Below are 25,509 nucleotides of genomic sequence, written 5' to 3' on the forward strand. Positions count from 1 at the left end.
ACCTCAAATTTTCTCAAAAGCTGCCAGTGCGCCTTATAGCCCGGTGCGCCTTATATATGGATGATTGTTCTACTCAAGACTTCTATTTGACAGCTGAACAACCAGAAGCTTTTATTTTGACATCTCTAACTTCTCAACCGGATCTTCAGAGCGGACCACACTCCGCACAACACCTTCATCACTCATGGTTGCACACCAACATTCTAACAAACCAAAATAAACTAGATGAAATAATTACTCCCTAAACTGGGGAACAAAAACACAGCATAAACACAATCAACACAACACCAAGCCCAACAACGAGCCACAATAACCTCCAACAACACAAAACATGAATTTGTCGCTGCAAGGCATGATGGGACATCCTGAGCTCCTCAGTGCAGCCGATAGAAACTCCCATAATTCATTGCAGCTGTTTGTGGTGTTTTAAATGCAATTATTGGGGGTTATATTTGGTTTGTGGTGTCGGTAATAATTGTGTTGTGTTGTGTTTTTGTTGCTTAGTTCATGTAGTTTAGTTTATTATTATTATTATTATTACCGGTAGTTGTAAGTTGTCAACCAGTAGTGAAGAAGGTTTTGTGTGTAGTGTCCTCCTGGCATAGGCTGCATGTAGGACTATCAAAATAAAATGCGTGCACCTCTCTGGGTATTATAATCAGTGGAAAATGTAACATAATGGCTTTGAGCTGTAAATGTTGCTGACCACTGGTCCATTCCATGCGCCTTATAGAGCGGTTGCGCCTTATATATGAATGAAGTCGTAAATTATGTCAATCAATGTAGGTGCGCCTTATAACCCGGTGCGCCTTATAGGGCAGAAAATACGGTAATAGATATTCTAACAATTTCTCTTCCTGTTCCGTCGAGAAAATCACATTTGATTAAAGCATAATGATGATTTCACAAAACGGTGTAATGCTGTGTCCCAGTGGATCGTTTCTCCTTTTTGTCTTTGTTTTTAATTCCTTCTAAAGAGGTTTCACCTCACCTGAAACAACCAAGGCCGTCTTCACCGGGACGAATCTGCATTGAGTTTGTTTATTGTCTTGCCACATTCTTCATGTTAATATTCTTAATATTTCAACATTTATATCTTACCTCAATGCATACCTTCTTGTTAATAGCGTCTGGACTTGGATTCTCTCTTTTAAAACTATTCTGAAACCCGCTTGTGCAGATTATTGAAGATCCGTCGCGGGCTCCCAGAAGACGGCAGAGTGAAATGATAAGGGGAAAGATATCTACATAAATGTTCTATTCATGCCTTCATGCTCAACTTTCTGTAACTTCGAAATCTTAGGATAAGCGTGAGGGCCGGACTTGACATGCCATCTAATTCGAGACACTAGCTGTGGTTACATGGAGCCACGTGCAATCCCATTAATCGTGATCCGATTTCAATCGAGTCATGCAAACACTTCAGTCTGATTAAACTGCCTCCATCTGACAAAGTTACAGTCGGATTGGAGTAGACGGGGTGTGGCCCTGTTGACGATTAATTGTCAATACTTCACAGCTTCTTGGGCTTATGCTGCCGAAGGCGTCGCAGTGCAAAGCATTATGGGAATGATCCACTGGCTGAATTTGATTATTTAGTGGCTAAGTTTATGCATATATCTGTGCGAGTATCTTGGTTTATTTTCCAAGTGAGGGTTACTAAATAAGATGAATATATAGTTAAGCGTGCCCTTGGTGACGCCTCATATTCGTGAAGCATCGCGGTGTCCTGGGGGGGAAAGTCAGCTAATCAATACTCCGCAAGAGGCCTTTTCTATCCATCCACCTTTAGAAATGGGTTCTATGCATGGACGTTTAATTCAGCTGCTTAAAATCTTATCAGCTGGTAATCTAGTTAGATGCCAAGGTGCAGGGGAATCTTGGTGGATCGGTGGTTCACAACCTTTGGCTGCCAGAGATCATGGCGGTCACTGGAGACTCCGCCTGCTTGCAGATTTTCAGAACTGGATTTACACGTCACAGTGTTTGTCTTCACTGTATTGTTAAGGGAGGGGATCTGCAGCCTTTCTAAAAGAAAGAAAGGTGAGAAAAGCTGCTTCAGATCACATAATTTGTCTGACTGGGTCTTAAATTTGAAAGGAGGGGGGGAACAGACAAATTCTAAGATTTCCTTTTGAATTTCGTTGCTTGTTTTGTTGTTTGCCCGAGAAAAAATGTAAAGAGAAGCACAATGTTTTTTATCGCCGCTGGATCATTTAAACCACAATACCTCGCAGGGAAGTTTGGAACGTTGGACGCAGAGCTCCTATTGTTCTTTCCTCTTCAAAAACCTCAGTCATCCCTTTTGGTATTTTATTCATTATCTCTAACATTGTTTGTCCTCCTTCATATATTGTCGGCGAGTTTGTGTGTCGCCCCCCCCCCCCCCAAAAAAAAAAAACATATCACACGTGAACTTGACTTAATCTCTGTTATTGAGTTTCCTGTAGCAGCTCGGTTTAAAGCGCAGTTGAGTGTGTGTGTGAAAGTCAGTTTGAAATATGTATCCTAAGACGGCACATTTGGAGACACTCGGGTAGGAGGTGTCAGGTTCTATCATTCAAAGTGTTCCTCAGACGGACCCCTGAGCACACTCGGGCAGATGAAGGAACATTCCTGGCTCATACATTTTTAGGAGCACTCCTTTCTTCTGATTTATTTTTTGTTTTGGAATAAAATAGGACCTGCTCGGGCTCTGTGTATGTTCAACCTCCTCCTCCTCCTCCTCCTCCTTTTCATAAACATTTGCTGTTTCCACGTTTGCCAAGAGGCTGTGACAATAAATGTTGAGTTTTCCTTTAGTGGTACAAATATTTCCGACTTGCTGGAAGCTCGCACAAGGAGCCTTGATCCTGACAGCATGCGTTTTGTTTTAAACCTGATGACATTCATTGCAGTTCCGTGAACTGTTGCTGTTTTGTCTCCCGGCTGTATGAAATTGCCTTTTCACCCACTAGCAAAGAAAGAAAAGGCCATTTTAGCGTGAATTATTATCTCAATGACGGGTTATTTTCTGTTCCCCCGAACTCGCCGGAGAAGGTTTGAGGGCAATGAGAACGAGACTCTTGACATTGAGGTGCCTGATGTGAATGCTCAGCAGTGTGTGATGCGAACGTGTCGCCCTCCGATAAATAAGCACGCGGCTTTGGAAAAAGCTCAGGTGTCCTTGATCAGACTTGAGTGATTCTCGGAAAGCCGTTTTAAGCGCTCGACGGGTGATCACAAATGAAGCGCTTCGGCAGCTTGTTGGCAGGCAGAGTTTCTATCTGTGGAGACAAAGAATATCTGTGGAAAGCAATGAGCCTGTCTGTCAATAACAAGCATGTACCTTTTTTTTTTTGGGGGGGGGGGGGGGGGGGGGTGATGGATGAACATAGAGCTGTTGTGCAATGATGATCAATGCAAGAGAGATGGACATGTAAATACGTTTTTTTGATATGATCTTTCATTTAAGCTCGTCAATGGAATCGGTGACATTTATTTAGCCTTCTTGCCTAATGCACCAAGAAATAGTTTCCAGATAAGCGCATGCTGCTAATTTGCGAGGACGATGCAAAATTGGACCCAAGATATTTCCTCATTCGAAGTTGTCAATATGTCAGTATTTAAATCATTTGGGGGTTTTCTTATTACATTTTCTTGGGGGGGGAAATGGGCAATTTTATCATCAACCATAAATACGTCTCTGGGGTAAATTTAAAAAAAAAAAGAAGTAGAAAGAAAACAAGCTGGTCGTTTCACAATTTTTGTTTAGTTTACTAAACATAAATCCTTTGCGGTAATCTCTCTGTGAAGTCAGCTGGAATTACCTAATCACTGAGTCCATGCCAAGAACTTTGTGTCACCTTCATCTGAGAGCATTAAATATGGAGATTATGGTAATTCTGTCATCCATGAATGAATATTATCCTCTAATTATAATCTGCCTGTGACCTGTCCATAAATTGTTGTTTGTGTGCCATCAGTGCTGTTGCATTCATAAACGCAGTGTACATACTCACGCTCAACGTTTTCTTCTTGGTCCTTCAGAACAAGATGTTCATCTATCGCGGGAAGGAGTACGAGCGCAGAGAAGACTTCGAAGCTCGGCTGCTAACTCAGTTTCCCAACGCAGAAAAGATGAAGACGACCACTCCGCCCAGCGAGGACACAAAGTCTTCCTCTGGACAGTGTATCCTTCACGACATTCTTTTATTCAGTCTAAAATTTTTACTTTTTGAACATGTTTCAACAAACTGAAAACCAAAACAGTCATAGTATTAATAGCACAGACTATGTATATATACCATGTACATATACATAGTCTGTGCTGTAGTTAGTTTACAAAGGAATGAAAATTACACCCAATTGCGTCATCCTCCTTTTAGTGTTGTGCACTTTATCATACAAATGTGTCACACAAAAATATACTTTAATTTGATTTGTTTCAAATGGATTTTTTTACAAAACATGTACAGACATACAAAACTGACACAATAGCAAGGTTTTGGTAGAAAAATATCATGCAGATTCAACTGCATACCTAGTTTTTGGCACCCCTGCATCTTTAAAATATTTATTCTCTGTCTCTCTCAATTTTCTTTGTTTACATCTTTGTATTATTCCACACTTTGCACCAACTCCCCACTTATCCTAGGCCAATCAAATACAGTACTGCAGGTTGAATATATTATTACACATTAACACACTGAGGGGGGGAAAAGCATTGTGCTGATTAAAAATAAAGAATGAGAATCTTTAATATGATGTCATGAAATCTGTAATGGATTTCTATATTCTCCCATAGTTTTCTAATTACATTTTCAGAGTTAATGTTATTCTCTTACGCTGCCGTGTTTTGAACCCTATAGATCCTCAAGCTACAAAGAAGAAGGAAACTGTCTTTTATTCAACAATACATCACTTTTTAATCATCGCTTAGGCTTTCCTCATATTTCAAACACTGTTTCTTTTGGTACTTGTGGAAACATTAGTCAAATTAGAGTAAAATGTGGATTTTAACAGTGAATATTTTCTTAATGTTTCTGCCGAAGACATCCAGTGTTTCACAGTGAAGCCCATCCTGGACCTGCCTGCCAAGTTTCAGAACAAGCCCGTGTCTGAACAAATAGTCAGGTAAGCAGGAGTCCTACAGAACGCTCTCCCACAATGTCACGCAGCCTGCATGTCAACGCAGCAACGCCCCGTTTCCTGTCCGCAGTCAGTGGAGTACAGTGAGGAAAAGCTTGTCGTGGCACGAAGGCGAGCATCAGCCAGCCCCCGGGGGGTGAAGGTGATCGAACCTCCATTTAAATGTGGATCTTTGTAGAACCGGCGCAGGCTGACCTTCCGCCGTCGTCCGGGCGGTTATTAACGTCCGCCGGCCATCTGCCGTAACCCCCGCCGCCAAGTACAACACTGTTTGTCTGCCATCACCGGGGCCTCGGTGTGGAGGATCGGGGCCACGGCAAACAGTGAGACCCGACACTCCCACTTGTGCACACACACTGTACGCCGGCCACGCGCCGCGTCACTAAGCTGTGTAAATTCACTTTGATGTGCCGCCCAACGCATCAATGGACATAATTAAAAGAGGACGTTTACGTGGAAAACACTTTAGGCAAATATACCTGGGCACTGATCTTATCACTCGCCTGCAGCTCTGGTCACATCCTCCTCCGCTGATCCCCTCGGCGGCCTGCTGGCTTGTTTGCTAACCTTGTCTGATTGGAATATGGAACTCTGTTAATAGCCGAGATTAAACAGCCATGTTTAGAGAGCGATAGTTGGCTGTTCCACACCAACTGTGCGTCTTTCGTTTCTTGCCAGCGCCGTCTCGTCGCTCCAGCTTTCGTCGTTTCGCTATTCCCCATTGTCTCTCTTTGTCCCCACCCATCTTTCTTTTCCTCTCATTTACTCTCTCATTCAGTGAAAAAGATCAGCGGTGCATAACAACGAGACCTGGCTCGTGTGAACCCGAAGGGTCACATCAGCAGGCAGAGCACATTCCCATTCCTGACCTTGCTCTGCCAGAACACACTCCATCATTTCTCGCCTGCCAGCAAGCGGCGCGCAAAAGGGTTAATTGGTGTTCCACAGCTGATCTAAAGCCACTTTACTAATCTGTTTATCTGTTTAGCTTGACGCCACACATTCTGAACTCGATGTCCATTTGATTCTCATCATGTGAATGAATTCTAAACTGTTAAATGTTATTTGTGTCATTAATTGTAATGTTAACAGTGAAAGTAGTTGGGGTTTTTTTTTTTGTAATTGTAACAGATGCTTGGTGTGGGATGTTCATTATCTGAAACATTAGAACGTCAATTTAGAACATCGTGCGTTGGTGTCTGTCTGTGAGAGGCTGCATTTCCACTTTTTTGACAAATAAACCAATCAGAGTGACATTTTGACTCTAAATTGACTGTAATGATTGAGGATTTAATCTTCTTTACCTGGGCGACTTTGGCTCAGCAGTTGGTGGAGTAGGTCGCCCATCAATCTCCTTGAAAGACTGAAGCTGCTCTGTTCATGGTAGCAGTCAATAAATATTGGTGTGTGTGTGTGTGTGTGTGTGTGTGTGTGTGTGTGTGTGTGTGTGTGTGTGTGTGTGTGTGTGTGTGTGTGTGTGTGTGTGTGTGTGTGTGTGCGTGTGCGTGTGCGTGTAAATGGATGAATGTAACTGAAACAGTACAAATGTGCTCTGAATTTAAAATCCATTTAATTGTGCACCCCGTGAAAACAAAACAAACAACAACAACAAAAACGGAATAAATTGTGACTCTGTGGCAGTTCAATCTCCTAAAGAGAATAAAATTATACATCATCATCAGTTAAATCCTGTCTGATGCTGTCTTGTTCATTGGACTAATTTCTAAAAGGTGAGAAGGTGATTTTGTACAGTTCCGTATTGAAGATGTAATGTTTTTGGAAAACAAGTAGACAAACGAATTGTGCGTTTGTTTGGGTCACTCTTCCCAGGTACACACATTACACCCGAAACTAAACAGAAAAGCCAGCACCACTCACTGAAGATGTTTTTGTTGTCAAAAGTAAAATCACTTTCTGGACTTGGCATTAAAGTTGAAAGTTGAAACGTTCTTGACCACATCTCATTTCAAGACCAGCGGCACTCGATGCCACTTCATGTGCCGAGCAGAAGTGGAACGGCACAGATTCATTCCATAACTTATTTATAATTATTTGCTATTAAAGCCAATGCACGCTCTTTGAACCATATGGTGTGGTTCCAGGAATGGGATCTGCAATATGGTGTGAGAGGATAATAGCTCTGTAGTCATTTCCCCACAAGAGTGTGAGTCTGTCTCTCTCTCTCTCTCTGTCAGCCACGGGAGCAAATAGAGACGGAAAGCGAGCAAGAGATCCGTCTCTGCGTTGTAAACCGTGTGCGCGCCCAGACGGCTTACCCCCGCCGCTACGTGACACCGTCATTTTCCTAACGGTGGAAACTCTATTAACCTGATTTAACAAAGTCCACCCCTGCCAGTCAGGCGCCGATGCGCCACATGCTGCATCTTATCTTGCGTGGATGGCGTGCAGGGTTCAGCTGGTGTGTGTGACCGTGAAACCGCTCTCTCTTTACCGGAGATGAAACCAAACCATAGATATTCAGAAGTAACATGTTAAATGTCGTAGTTCCCGTCAGGATAACCGTGAAGAGGGGGGTCTGTGCCGTGCCTGACCGAAAGGAAAGCAGTCGATCTTTGGATCAGACTGTAGATTTTCCACAATATTTCTGATTTACCCAGATTCTGTTGTTCCTCCCCAGCTTCTACACCGTAAATGAAGTCCATAAATTCCAGTATTCCAGGCCAGTGAGGAAGGGGGAGAAGGATCCGGACAATGAGTTTGCGGTAAGTCTTATTTATGTGTTTGTTTGTGTGTGTTTGCTTTCCTTTAACATAGCCTGTTTTTTGTTTTTTTTATTAACTAGATTTGTCGGCCTTAATGACAATTCACACGTATTGACATGAAAAGTTTACATATATAAGTACAATTCTAATAGATGGACGAGACCGGAGCATCAGAGCGTCAATAGCTGGAGTGAAACCAGCGACGCTTGTGCAAATAAAAAAAAAAAAGGCTGAAGACACAGGAGATTGGATATGAAAGTTTATGTCGAGAGGAAGTACTTCACAAATCGGGCCAATGTTGCACCCTTTGGGCGAGTCCATGTGTTCCTCCCACCTATTCTAATTTATTTCAATGTGTTTTTTTCCAACATTTCTTTTAAAACTCTGTTTCCAGGTATGAGCCTTGTAAAACGGCCGTGGCGTTACGATCAGGCTTTTGTTTGCGATAAACGTATGGTTCTGCACACCTAGTATCCAGGTAGCAAAGGCAAGGATGTCAAATTAAATCCAGTCATGCTTTCCTCTCCGTGTTTACTGTGGCGTCGCTCCAGCACAGGCGGATGATGTATTTAACTCATCACCGACTTTCGCCTGTTGTCAGACTGATTGGACTCTTGTCGGTCCTGACAGAGAAATGATGAACATCTAGTGCCAGACATATTGTGTCTGTCACATCGATTAAACGTGTCGGTATCGCACACATCGTTGTAAGTTGCCAACTCTCTAGAGGGAGCATTAAGTACACTCTTATGACAGCCCGACTTTCTTTGCTTTTGTTTGGAGTGGAGAATCTTTTTTTTTTTTTTCTCCTGTCACACAGTTAAAAAAGGGAGTTTAAAAATTACACTTTTTAGTTAAAGTCTTCAATGAAATCATCCCCTTTACTTCCACAGATATTTTTTCTCCTTAACATTTGGACATTATTTAATCTCCATGATATAATCAAGGGGGTTTAATCTTTTTTTTTTGTGGGGGGGGGGGGGGGGCTGTGAGTGGGTTTTAATGAGCTGCTCATCTTGCATGCAGGTTGTGCGTCCTTCTCAACTGGTTCACCTTCAACAAGCTTTTAGTGAACAACCATCTCATCATCCTCATCACATCCACACAGCAACAATTCTTTTCTTTGTATTTTCTTTCTGCAGAACATGTGGATCGAGAGAACCACATACTCAACGGCGTACAAGCTTCCTGGCATCCTGCGCTGGTTTGAAGTCAAGTCCGTGTCGACAGTGAGTATGAAGGGCCTGTGTGCCAAGCGAGCCTCCTAATCGGATGAGAATCAGCAGGCTTGCTTAAAGGCAATCGATACGATTTGTCCACTTAAGCAGTATGGACAGCCGCGTGGATGCAGGCGCTCCGCTCCCCAGACGGAGGGCAGGGCACGTTCTCTCCGTCTGTCGGATGACCCACATTGATTCGCCCGGCGTTCCTGTTTTCACTGGAAAAAAAGCGATACAGCACAAATAGAAACTGGAGGCCGGTTCGGTCCTCGCACTGCGTCGTTTTTCCCCTCGTTACCTGGGTTGCCGTATCGAAATCCCTTTGAAACGAGGACTGGCTGACTGCAACGAATCACTGCAGTGTTTACTGTCAGAGCAAGAATGAGCACACACACCCCCCCCCCCTCAAATCCAACTGAAACTGCATTAAAATTTTATTTTTTTGCTGTGTTGTTTTGACTTTTTAAAATGCTGGTCTCGCGTCCTCATTTTGGGCTGAGAGGCAGTCTGTTGGGATGGAACGTTAGGAGAAATGAGAACAGTCATACGAGTCGGAGCAGGTTGCAATATAAATTAGACTCATCCGGCAGACACAAAAGCAAATGGACTACTTAGCGTGGTTAGTCCAGTTTAAGTGTTTTACAATCAATTAGTTCACTTGCTGCTTTGATTTGTCATGTTTATGCTCGTGCTGGTGAAAGCCTCCGAGTGGAGTCCTCTCATGCTCTTCTCCAGATCACAAATGTCACCACTACAAATTACCTGATGAAGTAAGTTGCAATGTTGACACATTAGCTGATTCATTAATTTCAGTTGAAGTCCCATCATTTATTTGGAGGAAGATCCTCCAGACTGGACGTTATCAGTTCTAACAGAAGAACCAGCAGCATCACAACTCCACTGCAAACATGCAGGAAGCTTGTATCAGTCTTACGGCAATACTGTTTATAGTCAGGATGGAACTAATTCAGGGTTAAGCAGCCACTATTCCCCCCAATAAACAGGAGTTTAGTTGAGTAGTAACTGTTAAGAAAACAACTTTAGCCAAAAACAACCAAAAAGTCCCGTCATTAGTTGAGCTTGAACTTTACTATTCTGACGGGAAAGCCTACAGAAAGTCATTATTTTACATTATTCACTACACTTTTCTATTGAGAAGCTTTAAGTCACGACAGTTCACTCCCTTTTGCCTTCATGGAGACTTCATGAAGCTCACAGCAGGCAGCTCAGTGTTCCTCCAGCCACACCGCTCTCTCTGGTAACTACATCCTCGGCACAAACACCTAACGACCCGACCCCCCCCCCCCCCCCCCCCCCCACTCCCATCACCCAGCCTCCGCCGCACCCAAGTCCATGCAGAGGGGTGTAACAATCCATCTCCACAGTAATGCAGAGCAGACACCTCTTCCTTCAGGCTGGGTTTGGAACACTCTGCCAGGAGCAGCTTGGCCTCCAGATGAGCGAGGGAGAAGCCGTGTCCCCGAGGTCGGACTCCCTGTTTAAAACTTAATGACCGGGCTGAGATTCTCCAGGCCTAATCCCTCCATCTGACGATTCTTTTTATCAAGCTGGCCCGAGACACACCGGGACAGATTGGAGATTTGTCTCACTGGCGCAGCAGCTCTCCTGTTTGTTTTTTTTGGCTGGGGTTCTAAATCTGACATTTATTCAACAATCCACTTGTGTTCCTCCTAAACTCTTACAACAAAGAGGTGATTCTAGTGAGATGTCTCCATATGGAGTTACACAGCCCCCCCCCCCCCACCGGAGTGATATTAATGATGGCTGTTCACGGAGTTTTATTCATCTTTTATCTCAGAATTGCCTCTCGTATTTTGTTGACAGGGGAATTGAGATTCCCTCACACCAACACACAATCCGTCTTCATTTGACAGTTGCAGGTTCATGTATGGGCACATAGAAAAGATGATTCATTGCTGCTCTGCTCCGCATGATTTATGTGTGTGGTTAATGGATCCTAAGCCCGTCTTCTAATAACCTTTCCCCGCGTGCGTGAACACAAAATGTTTCCACTTGATTGTTGGACTCACCAAGACGCTGGTGATTAATGGCTCGAATACAGTGAAACAGGTGAGTAGGCGCTAATATCTGATGACACTCTCACTTGCCGTCCCGCCCAGGAGGAGATCAGTCCGCTGGAAAACGCCATGGAAACGATGCAGCTCACCAATGAGAAGATCAGCAGCATGGTGCAGAGGCATCTCAACGATCCCAACCTCCCCATCAACCCGCTCTCCATGCTGCTGAATGGGATTGTGGATCCGGCTGTCATGGGAGGTTTTGCCAACTATGAAAAGGTCGTCAACAGTTTGTCTCATCCTGCTTTCGTTTATGTCCACATCTTTATTTGCTCTGGGGTAAAGCCAGATAACAGTCCGTGAGATTAAAAGAGTTCCACATTACGTCTATCGAGGCACTAAAACCAACCAATAGACGTCAGACAGTGTGTTGCTCTAATATCTTTACACAGTCAGAATTTGCATGTTCTCTCTGCTTGTGCACATCCGGGATTTTTCCAGGTACTCAAATTATCCCATACAACCAAAATGATGTGAATTGAGTTGTTGGGGACACTAAATGGAGGAATGATTTCATATAAATCTCACAAAGATATTAGAACTGGGTGGTTGCAGTCTTCAATCCGATTGTTAATGCATTCCTTTAAAGGGGGCATATTATGCAAAATTCACTTTCTAATGGTTTTCCAAACTGAATATGCACCTCCACACCTGGAATGATGCCCCACTAGTGAATACAATCTGTCATTTCTCTCCCTGGCTTTCAACATTTTTTACAAAGTGTGTTGCTCCAACCGGCCAATCAGAAATCAAACCCTATATAGTGTCATCTGGGTTTAGTAAATCCCAATAATAGTATTTTTTCATATTCCAAATATTCCTTAACCACACACGGGGATTGAAAAAGTCTCTTTCAAGTATGTAATATGTTTTGGTGAGTGAAGGGTTAACACAAGTTTATGTCATGTCTGAAACAAGAGGTATACTGAGGTGCTCTTATAATAGTACACATAGATGTATTTTTTTTTCACGTGTAAAAACATTCTGGAAGCTTCAATGCCTTCAAACAGAAGCAGAGGAGTGTGCATTGGGTTTTTTTTTCTCAGTATCAAAGGTCATATCGAATATGGTTTGTTTGATACGACTTGAAGTTTTTTCCCCCCTGAAAGACTCGACTCAATCTTCTTTGAATCTTGTTTTTCATCACATCTCTCGTGTCATCCAAACATAATAGTGAGTGATATGAAGAAAGAACCTTTTTTTTTTTTTTTTTCTTTACCGCACATTTAAAAAAAAAAAGAAGAAAAAAGCATCTTGCTGGTGTTCCGCCTTACATTCCTTCCCGGGAATAGATTTATACTAGCCGAGTGAAACTGCAGCGTAAGAGGCAGATGAGGAGCGATGGGAATTCTTCGCCCTCGGGTCACTCCTTCATCTCGGTGAAATAGTGCAGGTGACCGAGGCGAGACGGCGGTTCTAACGAAATTTTTTCTCATCGTAACAGAACCCCCCCCCCCGAAAAACTCTCCCGTCACACCTTTATTTCTTTATATATGACAAAATGTCATATTTCATTAAAAAAAAAAAAAAAAAAAGTATGCCTCACTCTTTTCCCTTTTCATACAAACACATTTCCTTGAGTGTTTCTTTTCCATCTTCCTCAGGCCTTCTTCAATGAAAAGTACCTGCTGGAGCACCCAGAGGACCTGGAGAAGATAGAAAAACTGAAGGATTTCATCGCCTGGCAGGTGAGAGAGAAGCTCAGGAGGGATGAACGTATATTTGTGACTCACAGGCGTCGCCTATATGCTTTTGGTTTTGTTAAAGCATCATGGTGCCGAGCTGAAAAGCAATTCTTTGTATGTCTTGGGATACTAATTGTATGTGTCCCTTTAAGAATGTTTTATGGCATCAGCTGGATTTATCATAAGTTAAACCTTTCTCATGACAGAACACCAACTTTGTCCTTCAGTTTAAATTTCCCTCCAATCAAAAGTATAGGTGTCCCGCCGCTTCTCCCGAAAAGAAAAATCAACTAGCTGTCAATCAAGCATTTGCACTGTGCCATTGTTCCATTTCACAACTTTTTGAAATATCTATGAACACATAGTTGTGTACTGAAGTACTTAAGTATTTTCTTTTTTTTTTTAGGAATACAACATGCACATGCATAGAGAAATGTCAGTGAATAGATTGGTCTGTCTACGATTTGACACTTTGTGTGTGTGTGTGTGTGTTTTTTATTTGAAAACCAGCATATCCACTTGTTCTTGGTGAAAATTAGCTCCATGCTGCATAAAACATGAGGAGCTCTTCAGCAATCTTCATTGCATGAAGATGAAAGGTTGTAGAGATTTACACTGCACTTCAACTGTTACAGGTCTTGAGAACACTTTGAATTCACCTCAACATATTCATGCACACACACACACACACACACACACACACAGTGCCTCAGCAACAATAGCGTAAAATATTCTAGATTTGGTCCACGTTTGGTTTATTTCTTTTGATGTGACCCAAAAGCTGTGGAACTGCTGAGAACATGAGGGACATTAAAGAAAATATGCATTCATGCCCGTTTGCCCCTGAGCATAATTTACACTCCGTTTTAGTGGATTCACTCTGGGTTATTCACTTAGCTGCCCAGGTGCTGAAATTATATGTAAGTCACTACGGCTTAAATCGCTGTATGTGGGAGTTACTTAATGGAATTCCCTCCATTTGGGATTTGAGGTGTGTGCCGCACCGACTAAGAGCCCTCCAGGCACCCCAAAGTGTATTTTTACAACTGAAAGACCTTCAGATATACGAGTGAAGTGTTTAAATGCTAAAGGGTGCTTGTTCTGTTCTGTATATTACAGCGTTTATGACTGAAACCTCGCTAAAACGCTTTGGCTGGAAGAAGAAGAAGAAGGGGGGGGGGGGGGGGGAAAGAAAAACAGTAACTTTAAAAGGTTATCGCTGAAAATATAATGTACTTTGAAGAACTTCTAAAAGCACGGCCGAGAGTATCCAGTGACGGTAACTGAAGTGAGCGAGGGAAAAAGTGTGTTAAAGAGTTCAGTGGAGGTAATGGCGAGGGAGAGTGCCGACTATTGTGAGGACGCGCCACTGCGGCGAGACGGCAGAAGATCAGCAGTGGTGAGTTTTCAGTTCAAGAAAGTCCTGCTTTATCTTCCTGGTTCTTGAACAACCAGGGTTTTTTTTTTTCCTGTCACGACCTGCAAGGAGAAGAGAAAGTTGATAGAATTTATTAAAATAGCTGTTCTGCTCTCAGTTGTTGTAAAATAGGTTAACGTTGTGCTCTGCGTTGCTGGAGAAACTCCCAATACAAAAAAAAAAAAAAACAAAGTTGGTGCTCGTTTGTCTTCTTCCAGCTTTCGAACTTGTTCCGTGATGTGACTCGGGTAGTTATTTTGCACTCGGGGTATCGTGGTGGTGTTTTGGTTTTTTTTTTTTTTTTAATAACCACAATTTCCCCATTTGTCTCGTGTTTATTTTTGAAGACATTAAAATTGGAACGTGGAAAAAGGCAGCGATATCCGTGACTGAAGTCAACGTTGTCAGAGCCGGGGAGGTGAAGCTAAAAATAAATGTGTCACTGCCTCGTCGCTCCTCGCCGCTGTACGCGTGACGAGAGTATCACGCATACCTGTGTGTGTGACAAGGTTAGAGTGTGTGGCTGGATCTCTACCTTTCAGACCGATCACTTATTTTTATATCTGTCGTGACACAAAGGCGGCGAACAGTCGTGCCGGTGAGACTGTCTTTGTGTCGACTGCGGCGTACGACTCGGATCTGAAGGAGCCAGATCTATTTCGGCGTCAGTTAAAGCGCTCGGCGGCTCTCGAATGGCCCCAGCGTCTTCTGAAACGACCCAACCTTGCGTCTTCCCTCCAGGTTTCATCCACGCTCGCAAAACCCAAACCGAATCTGGGGGACAGTGTTTGAACCGAACATCCGCATTCAATCCGGAGAGGATTTTCTTTATTGCACATCCTTAACCCACCAGCATTACATTAAAAAGAGGCTTTATCTTTTCTCAAGCACGGGGTTAAAATGTCCTTTGCATATGAAAAACGGCAGCATGTGTTTCTCCCTTCCCCAGCAACATGTTTCGCGAGCCTTCGTCATCCCTTTAAAAGGGATGACGAAGGCGCATTGAGCGTGGCGTCGGCTGCCGTCTGGCCGGGGCCGGCACGCCACTTCAGTTCACGTCTTGAATTCGTCTAAATGAGACAAACAAAGGCGGGCAGGCCTGCTTCAGTGAACAAACTCTGAGCCGGCGTGCACGGTTCTTCTCCAACTCCTAATTGTCTCTGTGCGGTAATTAGATCGGAAATGAGTAACTGGGAATTCAAGAAGCTCCCGGGCAAACATGGAAGAGGTGTTTTCTCTGATGTTTATAATAAAGTGGCCCGGACAGACGCCGACATTAATATATTAGTTTTATCTACAATTGAGTTATTAAAGGTGACTGAATGATCAATACATTGAATCACAGACCTTGTGGTTATTTTCACTGAGACCTCAGGAACCAATTTGCAGATGAATAAACAAAATATCTTACCAACAGTTTTTTTTTAACTTATTGGTATTTCTAGACCAGGGGTCTGCATGCGGCTCTTTGGTCCCTCCACTGCGGCTCCTTGAGTCTCGGTCCCGCTGCAGTTCATCCCGGAGGGACGTAAGGAGGCAAAGCCACCCAGAGCGCAGTCCCGCTACAAAGAGTGGTAAAATGTAGGGTCATGAACGACGCAGCGATGTGACGTCATTACGCAACAATAATGGCATGAAGAACGTAGAATTGCGGCTGCATGTCATGACAGCGGCTCAACTGGGAGCTTCCTGTACCTTTCACAGGAAAACCGCTGCGCTGCGGAGCGCCGACAGTTCCAGGAGGTTCATTTGTTGAGAGTGACGGCAAATAATAGTGAATTACACAACAACTACAGGACATTAAAGACACACCATTCACACTCATGGTTCTAACAATCCACATCTCCCACATATATCTGCCATTTTAATAATGTGTAGCAATAAAGGAGCTGATAGCTGCAATGCATTATGGGAGTTTCTGTTTGTCGTGTTTTAAATGTAATTATTGGGGGTTATGTTAGGTTTGTAGTGTCGGTAATAATTGTGTTGTGTTTTTGTTGCTTAGTTCATCTAGTTAAGTTTATTAGTTGTAAGTCGTCAACCAGCAGTGAAGAAGGTTTTGTGTGTCGTGTCGTCCTGACGTGGTCCGCCTGTGAGTTAGTGTCAAAATAAAATGTGTGCGGCTCTCTGGGTGTTGTGTTCAGTGGAAAACGGGACCAAATGGCTCTTTGAGCATTAAAGGTTGCGACCCCTGGTATAGACTGAGGCTTTTGCCGTCCCTTCGTCTCATATGTTGTGGAGTCGGTCTCCTTATTAGTCTTTCTGACTCACCGGTGGCTGCGTTGTCCTCCAAGACCTCCTGAAAGGTTGTAATACGTCATCGACTCAACGCCGGTGCGGTCGGCCAGGCATCCACGGGTGTGTTTCAGAAGGGTTTTGTTTTTTTCGGTTTGGATCAGAGGTGGTTTGAGTGACACGGTTCACACACAAAAAAAAAGAGTGAGCCCTGAGAGACGGCAGTGATATTACCTCCTCCTACATCCCATAAGGCTGACATTTGCCTGTTTGTAAACGGAGCTGTGGCGCAATTTGTAACCGCCGCAGTGCATTTGCCTGTACGTAGTTTCTACATTTCCGACGGTAAGAGAAGCGTCTGGCGTGTGACGTTGCCATAACGGGTCTACAGGCTGAAAGAAATCAAAATGATACAGTTGCACCTTCGCTTCTTCAGCAGAGAAGCGAAGCTGCTCCTTATCATTTGAACTCACTTAGATTTAATAATGTGTTTGTGCAAACAGCCGGTGGTTGTTTTTTTTGTTTTTTTATGTTTTAATCTAAAGAGTGAAGCATTAACCTGGACAGTAATCGCCTGCACTGTGGACATGAGCCGCGGCAGATACTACAAAGACCATCCAGCAGTAATATACTTATTTTCTATTTGATTTGCCACTTTATTCTAAAAGCAATCTCGCCTAATGCGCAATAAACCTTTATTGGCTTGTTATATATTTTATCGTTTACGCCACATTTGGAGGTAAATTATTGCTCCTGCAGAGGGGAACAAAAGCTCCTCAATCTTGAGCTTTATCAAGTGTTCAGAGCCGATTTTATTACCGTGCGAGAGCCGCTGACAGATGTTGTCGCGGGCGAGCATCTGCGTCTTACCTGTGCCCGTTGTGTGATTTCTTTAGGAGTTTCCTTGGCAGCGCTCGTACGCAGTTGGCCGCCGCGCAGCGGATCACATCCTTGGGTGGTTGTAGAGAAAAGGATATTCAAAGTTGTTGTGGGAGTGCCGTGACAGGCCACTTTGTCATCGCTCCAAACAAACCATTTACACAACGTACACATCTGGTGAACACGGGGGGGGACATAAGCATGCGGTCGGGAGCCTTGTTTATAATCAATACAAGCCTAATATTTAATCATGCGACACTCCGCTCCCGACTCTTTCTGGTGTACATGTTTGCTTTCATTTAATAGTCATTCATTTACTTTGGCTCACGACTGTATGGCGCCACAGAGCGATCGTTCACGCTGCGCTTGCTTTCTGCTCGTCGGCAGTTTTAACATTAAGCTGTTAAAAGCAGTGAACTGAAGCTCAACAGCTGGATAGCAAGTAAACCTCTGTTACGGCGAGGAAAATTCAGAATATCCCAATGGTCATGTGAGTATTGGCTTTTAATGGATCCGCCTGACGTGGGAGAGAGGTCACCTCAGAAGGTTGCCGGTTCGATTTCCCATCTCCTCTTGCCCACATGTTGAAGTATAACAAAGTATGATGATTATTATAAAGAGTACCTTAACCTATAATAAGAACTCTGGGTCACGCTGCAGAGAAAATCATCTTCAAATCAAAAGATTGAAGTTTCAATCCCTTGTTTGCCCTTGAAAAAGTGTCCTTGAGCAAGACACTGAACTCCACAATTGCTCTTGAAAAGGCTCAAGCACCTTGTGATTGTGGACGTGAATGAGTGACCTAATTTATTTGTTTACTGCTACTTTTGTTATATACTGCTATTTGACCTTCACACTTCATGTCACAACTTCTTCTTTTTTTAATTGAAATGACACAGCGTAGAATTTTTTTTTAGAACTTTTTCTCTCTTTTTTTTTTTTGCGGGGAGGGGGTATGCATTTTAACTCTTATAAAGGGTAATGTATTGTGTGGATTCAGCCATTATTTCTGAAATAAATGCATCACATAGCCAGTGTCTTGTAACATCCACTTTATCTATTCATCCATCTACAGTCAGATTTAGCTCTATTGTCATTTTTTACATGCGAACAGAGAAGAATCAAATCAAATTCTCTGGTCTTGGTGTAGACAGTGAATTCATAAATTGAAATATGGAATCAGATAGAATAGTGCAGAAGGATATTATTAAAGTGTGTGTGCATGCATATCTATATAACTAAAGGAAATAAAAGAAACATTCTCCATCCCTTCTATAATGGACAAATTGAGAATCATCTATTTTGCTGAGGGAAGTACGAAACCCATGAAAACCAATACATGCACATGGAGGAAAGGCAAACGTAACAAAGAAAGACCTCAAGCGCGAACTCAAACCAGGATTTCCTTCGACAAGTGGAAATCACCTCGCATCCGATGATCTCTAGTCCTCAAATCACAAACATGTCATTTATTTTAGGCGGCGGGAAAAGAACAAAAACAACTTTTAAAAGCTTGCTACGTGGAATCAGGCTAATTGCCGCGCGTCCGTATGTATGTGTGCATGTATAAGGGCCGTGCCTGACTGATGTGTGTTTATTGGCAACCTTGAGTATCTTCTGCAGCGAGCTTATCGCAGTGCAGCCACCGAGCAGAATGCTGTTGCTGTGCCGCCACTCAGTCGCACTCAATCATCCTAAGGTCTATAAAAAGATGTGGGTATCCTGGGAGACGTGAATCTTGCCTCAGCTTTCACTCTCGCTGGCTTTTTTTTTTTTTTTCTTCTTCTCCTTCTTCTTCTTTTTTTCCGTAGCATTCTCATTTCACAACACTTCGTCCTTCTAAGCCCTTCTCCCCCTCCTACTTCTCTCTACTCCTAACCCATTCCCCCTCTATCGCTCTATTCATTCCATCAGTTTTTAGTTTCCCGGTCTCGTCCGACTCCAAGAGGTCCCAGCAGCGATGATGAAGGTGCTCAATATCAGGGGAAATCCTTGCAGGGTGTCTGGAGCCTCTTCTCATTTATCTTTCTGTGCCAGCACTTTCATTCAGGAAGTGAAAAATCCTGGATTTCAGCCAATGTGATGCTGTCGTTCTCTCTGTCTTTTTTTTTTTTTTTTTTTTGCCCAGTGTGTGCTTCAATCATAGCACACAGCTTCAAATATGAGAGTGATGTATTACATGGTGCAGAACCTGAAGGAGTTTTTTTTTTTCAGTCAGCATTACAGATGAATTACCAATTTGCCCTCCTCGTAATAATCCCACCTCATGCTGAAACGCATAAATAAAACATGCGCCAGTTGAGATTCTTACAAAAAGTTGCATCACAAACGGGATCAGAGTCGTGTGCCAAGCTGAGTGAAGTTAGTTCCTGCTCCAGTCTGCGGTGGAGGGCCGGTTTGTTCCCCTCAAGTGGCGCAGAAGAAAGACAAGTGGACCCGTGGGATTCCCTGGGTAACTCGTAGGTTAGCGCTCGCACGCCGCGCCTTCTCTTCCACCGGCCCACCTGCCAGATGCTTCACACGCGGCTTTGTAGTCTGAGCCCATCTTTCATCGTGTTTGCTCTGGGTCTTCACAAATGTGCTATTCATTAAACCCATGCTTACTTAAGGCGACGCGACATGTTTTATTCTTTGCTTTTATTTTTTTCCCAGTCATTTGTGAACATTATCGAGCGTATTCACCTTGAGCTGCTGACGCCAGCTGGAGAATATTTTTTACAGTTGCTATGGTAAAGAAAGCTGACTGCGACATATTCACTTATTTCCAGCAGGTTAAGGAGCATGCGGCAGCAAAACACCCCTCCCAAATAAAAAAAAACAAAAAACAAAAGTTAACCTGTGATTTCAACCAGCAGAGAAGAGAAATTGATAAAAAAAAAAAAAACAATCCCTCAGATGCTCGCTTCCCAGAGGGATGACGCTTCCTCCTCTTGCCAGATTTAGTCAACAGAGTTTGCTGACACCGACTGTGGCATCGGGGTTTCCTAATTACCAGTTTTCAGCTGTTTCAGTCCCTCTCTCTCGCATGCCGTCTCTCTCTCTCTCGCTCTCTCTCTTGCTCGCTCTACCTGAGCTGCCTCAGTTATGTGTTTAGATTTTGTTATTCACCAGCTTCCTGCAGTGTGAGAGGTAGCAGTGAGCTTGAAAGGGAGCACTGCTTGGTTATTTGCGTCGGAGGGAAAGACAACATCCATCACATGAAGTATATTCTTGTACATGCAGTGAACGCTTAGATTGGTCATTTCCACGTTTATTATATATGTACTATAATGTGTGCGTGTGTGTGTGTGTGTGCCTACACCTGGTATGAGGTTGCAGTGCTATTGCTTTTCGTGCATGCACTCTCAGATTCGCGTCCGTTCACCGCTTGTGCTGAATTTGCACAGCGGAGGGTCCGCAGGTCATGCGCATTAAATCAAATGCATATGGCCCGACAGTAATGTATTCCTCTGATGAATGGAGAATCGAACCTCGGCTAACCTCCCATCTCTCCCAGGTCAATTTGATGTAGGTTTTTTTGTATTTTGTTTGTTTTTGTTTTTTTTGATGGTGCTGTTTTGCCCCATCAGATCCCGCATCTCGCCGAAGGTGTTCGCATCCATGGCGAGAAGGTCACCGAGGCGCTGAGGCCTTTCCATGACCGCCTGGAGGCCTGCTTCAAACAACTGCGGGAGAAGGTGGAGAAGCAGTACGGGGTGAAAACTCTGGTAAGACTTTCTTTTTTTCCTGTGCTTTTTGTGTGTTGAAAGTCCTCCGTCGCTTTATTGTTGAGTTGAAGAGCCGCTAATGGACTGTGCAGCTATTTCATTTAGATTTCAGGCTATTTTGTTGGAAGTTTGGACACATAGAAGCCATTCCCTTGCAAACTGGTCAATATCCCATCTCTGGAGTCATCAGAATTCTGAAACGATCATATCACCGGTTTAATGCGATAGTTTCACATAACGGCTGATTATCCGGTTATGAGAAAACGGACAAAGACTAAGATTCCACCCAGATACTCCGATGTCTTTGTGCATGTTTGCACCTTAATCTGATTCCCTCGGGAGGCCGGCGAGCGCTTACTTCTGGAGTTAAAGGTGATATATTCATGTCAAATGAAAACCAAAACAGATGGCACGGCCTTGTTAAATAAGATAAAAGTGTTTTCAAAATAACTGCAATTTTAAACCGGTTTGATTCTTAGGATTGCCCAGACACATCTGGGAATAAATAAATAATACGATGAACAAAAATTGAATTATTTCAAGACTTGTGGTTTTATTCTTGATCATTTTAATTAAGCAGTCATGAAAACCAACCCATGTAACATAAACCACAAAATGGTAGTACATGATAGGAATGATGAGCGTTGCAGTCTTACACTATAAGGTGTAAAATCTTGGGTTTCTGGTTCCGTAATTCCAGGAAAATGTTGTGTCAGAACCAGAGGATAAAGCAGAAAAGCTCATTACTAATTAATGATAAACTACAAACTCGTGACTTTCTGCTTCTTCGACACTCAGAACATGTGTGTCTCCTGTGTGTGTGTGTTTTAGCTGAAGTCAGCATGTGAGCAGTGACTTACTGCTGCCTGAGACTATTTCCAATCTCTGTCCTCCTTTAGACATATAATTGTTGCTTGGCCAAGCTTTTTTTTTTTCCCCCCCTCAATCTCGCCCGGGGTGAAAAGGTGCTTTTTCTATAAAAGGGAGAGGGTAGTGACCTTTGAAGTAAGAGAACAGACATCACTTTGAGTGTTGTGATAATGATGCAATTCTATTGGATGTGTGAGGGCCCATTTGCTTTCAGCATACAAATACTGACGTCTGCATTGCTGCTCGCTTCTCTCTCTTTTTTTCTTTTCCCGTAACTCTATGTCGAGTGATGTTTGCCGTTAGCGGACATCTGTACGGCACGCCGACTTTGGAATAAACTTGGTATTTATGGCTTTAAGGCGAATTCTTTGTGTGTGTCTCCTCTCCGTGGCTGCAGCCGACAGCAGACGAGCGGCGGGGGCCTCGTCCTGCCTCCATGGTGCGCTCCTTCACCATGCCCTCCTCCCAGAGGCCGCTGTCCGTGGCTTCAGTCACCTCCATCTCCTCAGACAACTCCCCCTCCAGGCCCGGCTCTGATGGGTAACTCCTGCTTCCAACATCTTCAGGGCATAAAACATCCCGTAGCCTCTCTGGCTCTTGGTCATAATGACTTGTTGAAATGTGCTTTTTGTTCATTTTCCCATAAGAATTCTTATTATTTGCCAAAACAATGACGGATTTATTTTATTTTTTTTGCACTGTACAGAAATTTTGGCCTTAATTGAAGATTTTCTGGAACACTTGCTGATGCACTTTATTGGACTTTTGTTATTTTTGCTCATCAAATCTGTTCACCTATTAAAAAGGAGATGAGCTCTCTGGTTGTGTGATCACTGACTGGTTCAGCCGTAGAGGTGTGACCCCAGGGAAGAACATGAACACACTTATTATGGCTGCATTCTGTAACAGCGTGATAGAAAAAAAATTAATTTATATAAGATAATGTACTTAAAAGAATTAACGAAATGTATTATTATTATTGGTAATAGATGAAGCACTCTTATAAGTAGCCACGCAAAAGTGGAGAAAACATGATTATTTAGCTTGAAACAAATCAGAAAATAGGCACACAAAGATTCAACTTATTTACCTTTTGGTATTCATGCAATAATATGAGCAGTAACACTGAATCACACAGAAAGTGAGCTGCTTTTTGGTCATTAGTTGTTGAAAGTGTCCAAAAGCACGTGTTGACAAACAATTATCTCATTGTCTGTCGAAAGGGAGGGAGACTCAGTTAATCGGATTCAGTCTGCCAGTTTACACAATACGCAAAAATAAATAAATAAATGCTGACATAACAAAGAAAATAGAGCATTATTGTGTTGTTCTGGCGTGTAGATTACCAAAGTTAGAGGCTAAAAGCTCTCCCAGCCAACGCGGACACACCCTGGACAAATCACCAGCCGTCACCATGTTGTCTCCCACTCAGATTCGCCCTGGAGCCGCTCCTCCCAAAGAAGCTGCACACCAAGTCCCAGGACAAACTGGACCGGGACGAGCCCGAGAGGGAGCGCAAAGAGAAGAAGAAGGAGAAGAGGAACAGCAAGCACCAGGAGATCTTCGACAAGGAGATGAAGACGACGGAGATCACGCTGCAGCCGGCCGAAGCCGTCATACTTTCGGAGACGGTACGTCGTCTGACCCCTCCTCGCTGGGCCACATGACAAAAGGTTGAATTCGGCCTCCGCTGTCAGAAAGTCCACATTAAGCCGCAATCCCGAGTATCTCAACGGTGACCTTTCGCCTTTTTTGTCTTATTTTTTCTCCTTTCTTCACATCCTTCACTTGTTTTTTTCTTTCTTTCTTACTCCAATCGTTAATCTTCAACCTTCTCCTCTCACCATCACGTGACTGTATTCCTCTCTCTCACCGACCCCCCCCCCCCCCGCTGCTGAGCCGCTGTACGTCCGCTGCAGCCGAGTGCCGCTGCGCCCGGTGGGAACGCTCGCCGGCTAACGGGAAGATAAAGCAAGAATTAAATTCACTTGGCAGCCGCTTGGCTTGTCGCGCGAACCTCATGCTTCAAGGTGTCCGAATCACAGTGGACCAGGTGGAGGGTATAATAGTTACACTGAAGGTCTCAGATGTGTTTTTCAACTAATATGAATTTGTATTTTCACTTCTTGGGGAATTCTGACACCCCCGATTGAGGCACGTTGGTATTTCCACTGTTTGTTTTTTTTGCCTTGACCAATTACCGAGATGTTTTCTTCTAATGTGGCCCACGGTGTGAGACCGCCCCGAGGAGTTATCTTCTCATATTGGAACTCCGCCAATAATGAAGTGAGAAAAACATGGTCTCCAGTGCAAACGTTTATTAGTAACCACAAATAAGATACCGCAGCCCAACGAGCCCATTCATCCAAAAAGCCTTCTCGTCGAATACAAACGGTGTGTTTAATATGCACATGAGAACGCGGCCAGTCGTCTCCACGGACACAAATTTCCCCTTCAAATGATTATTATCAATCTTCTGATAAATTTCAATCCGCCTCGGCTCATTTTCCACACGACTCACGCGGTTTTCAGTTGTGATTTCTCACCGTGTGTAATCAACCTGTTTTTTTTGTTTCCCTTCTGTAAATGCTGACACAGATCAGCCCTCTGCGGCCTCAGAGACCGAGAAGTCAGGTCCTGAATCAGATCGGTGGAGATCGTCGCCTCTCTGTATCTCCGGGACCTCCAGCTCCTTCCTCCAACTCCTCATCCTCCCCGGGACCGCCGCCAATTACCCCGAGGAGCAAGCTCTCCTTCAGCTTGCTCGCCGTTTCCAGTAAGAGCGGTTTTAACCCGCGCTCTGGTCTTTTACTCCCGCGGCGTTCGTTACATCCTCCAGCTAATTCGTGAAAATGTTCTCAATATTTCCATTTGATATTTAAGAAAATGTTGCCTTGTAGCCACTTTGGCGACCGGGTACGAGAGTTTCACCGCCTCCCCAGAGCTTCAATAGACAGCATACAACAAAGCGTCTCCATTTTTGATGCGTTAAACTGTCGGCTCTTCGTTTACCTTGTCTGTTCTTGTTTGTGCAAAACACACGGTTGAGTCTGGGTCGGAGGACGCCGCCGCGCGGCAGGAAGGGATCCCTGCGATCCATTCCGGCTGCGCGAGGAATAGCGACTGCACGTGGATGATGAATGTGAGCTGATGGCCGCCCTCTCCCGCAGGTGTGGATCTGAACGGGATGGGCTGCACCGACAAGGGCGAAACCCCTCCCCCGCTGCCGGTGAAAGGCAGCACGGCTGATTACGGCAACCTGCTAGATAATCAAGACTTGACGAGTCCCTCAACGCCTCCGCCGCCGCCGCCGCATCAAAGAGTAGGTGTTTTTTAATTAGAGCTGAGAGGGAGCTCCTTAATGATGCATGCCACTTGTAATGGAAACAAGCGACCGCGACACACACACTTGACATCCGGGTCACCCTCCTCCACCCTCCTCCACGCTGCTGCGCTAAGCGTGTTCCGCTATGTTGTCCACGCGGGGTTTTTACGCCTTCGGGTTCACGCCGCACTTCGTTTCCCCGCTTTTTGAGATGCGTCT

At 43.9% G+C, this 25,509-nt stretch overlaps 1 protein-coding gene across 2 annotated transcripts in view; it reads left to right on the top strand.

The window, feature by feature from the left end:
* The window catches only part of dock1 (dedicator of cytokinesis 1), a 175,682-nt gene that overhangs the window by 148,012 nt on the left and 2,161 nt on the right, over positions 1 to 25,509 (top strand). For both annotated transcript variants that reach the window (XM_080517321.1, XM_080517322.1), the window contains exons 41-51: positions 4,030 to 4,171; positions 5,034 to 5,115; positions 7,769 to 7,853; positions 8,996 to 9,082; positions 11,215 to 11,391; positions 12,777 to 12,860; positions 20,958 to 21,095; positions 22,363 to 22,505; positions 23,398 to 23,596; positions 24,564 to 24,741; positions 25,136 to 25,287. In XM_080517321.1, the coding sequence (XP_080373447.1) occupies positions 4,030 to 4,171; positions 5,034 to 5,115; positions 7,769 to 7,853; positions 8,996 to 9,082; positions 11,215 to 11,391; positions 12,777 to 12,860; positions 20,958 to 21,095; positions 22,363 to 22,505; positions 23,398 to 23,596; positions 24,564 to 24,741; positions 25,136 to 25,287 (1,467 nt within the window). The remainder of the gene's footprint in view (positions 1 to 4,029; positions 4,172 to 5,033; positions 5,116 to 7,768; positions 7,854 to 8,995; positions 9,083 to 11,214; positions 11,392 to 12,776; positions 12,861 to 20,957; positions 21,096 to 22,362; positions 22,506 to 23,397; positions 23,597 to 24,563; positions 24,742 to 25,135; positions 25,288 to 25,509) is intronic.

This window comes from Blennius ocellaris (assembly GCF_963422515.1).
Source record: "Blennius ocellaris genome assembly, chromosome: 21".
Taxonomy (NCBI): Eukaryota; Metazoa; Chordata; class Actinopteri; order Blenniiformes; family Blenniidae; genus Blennius; species Blennius ocellaris.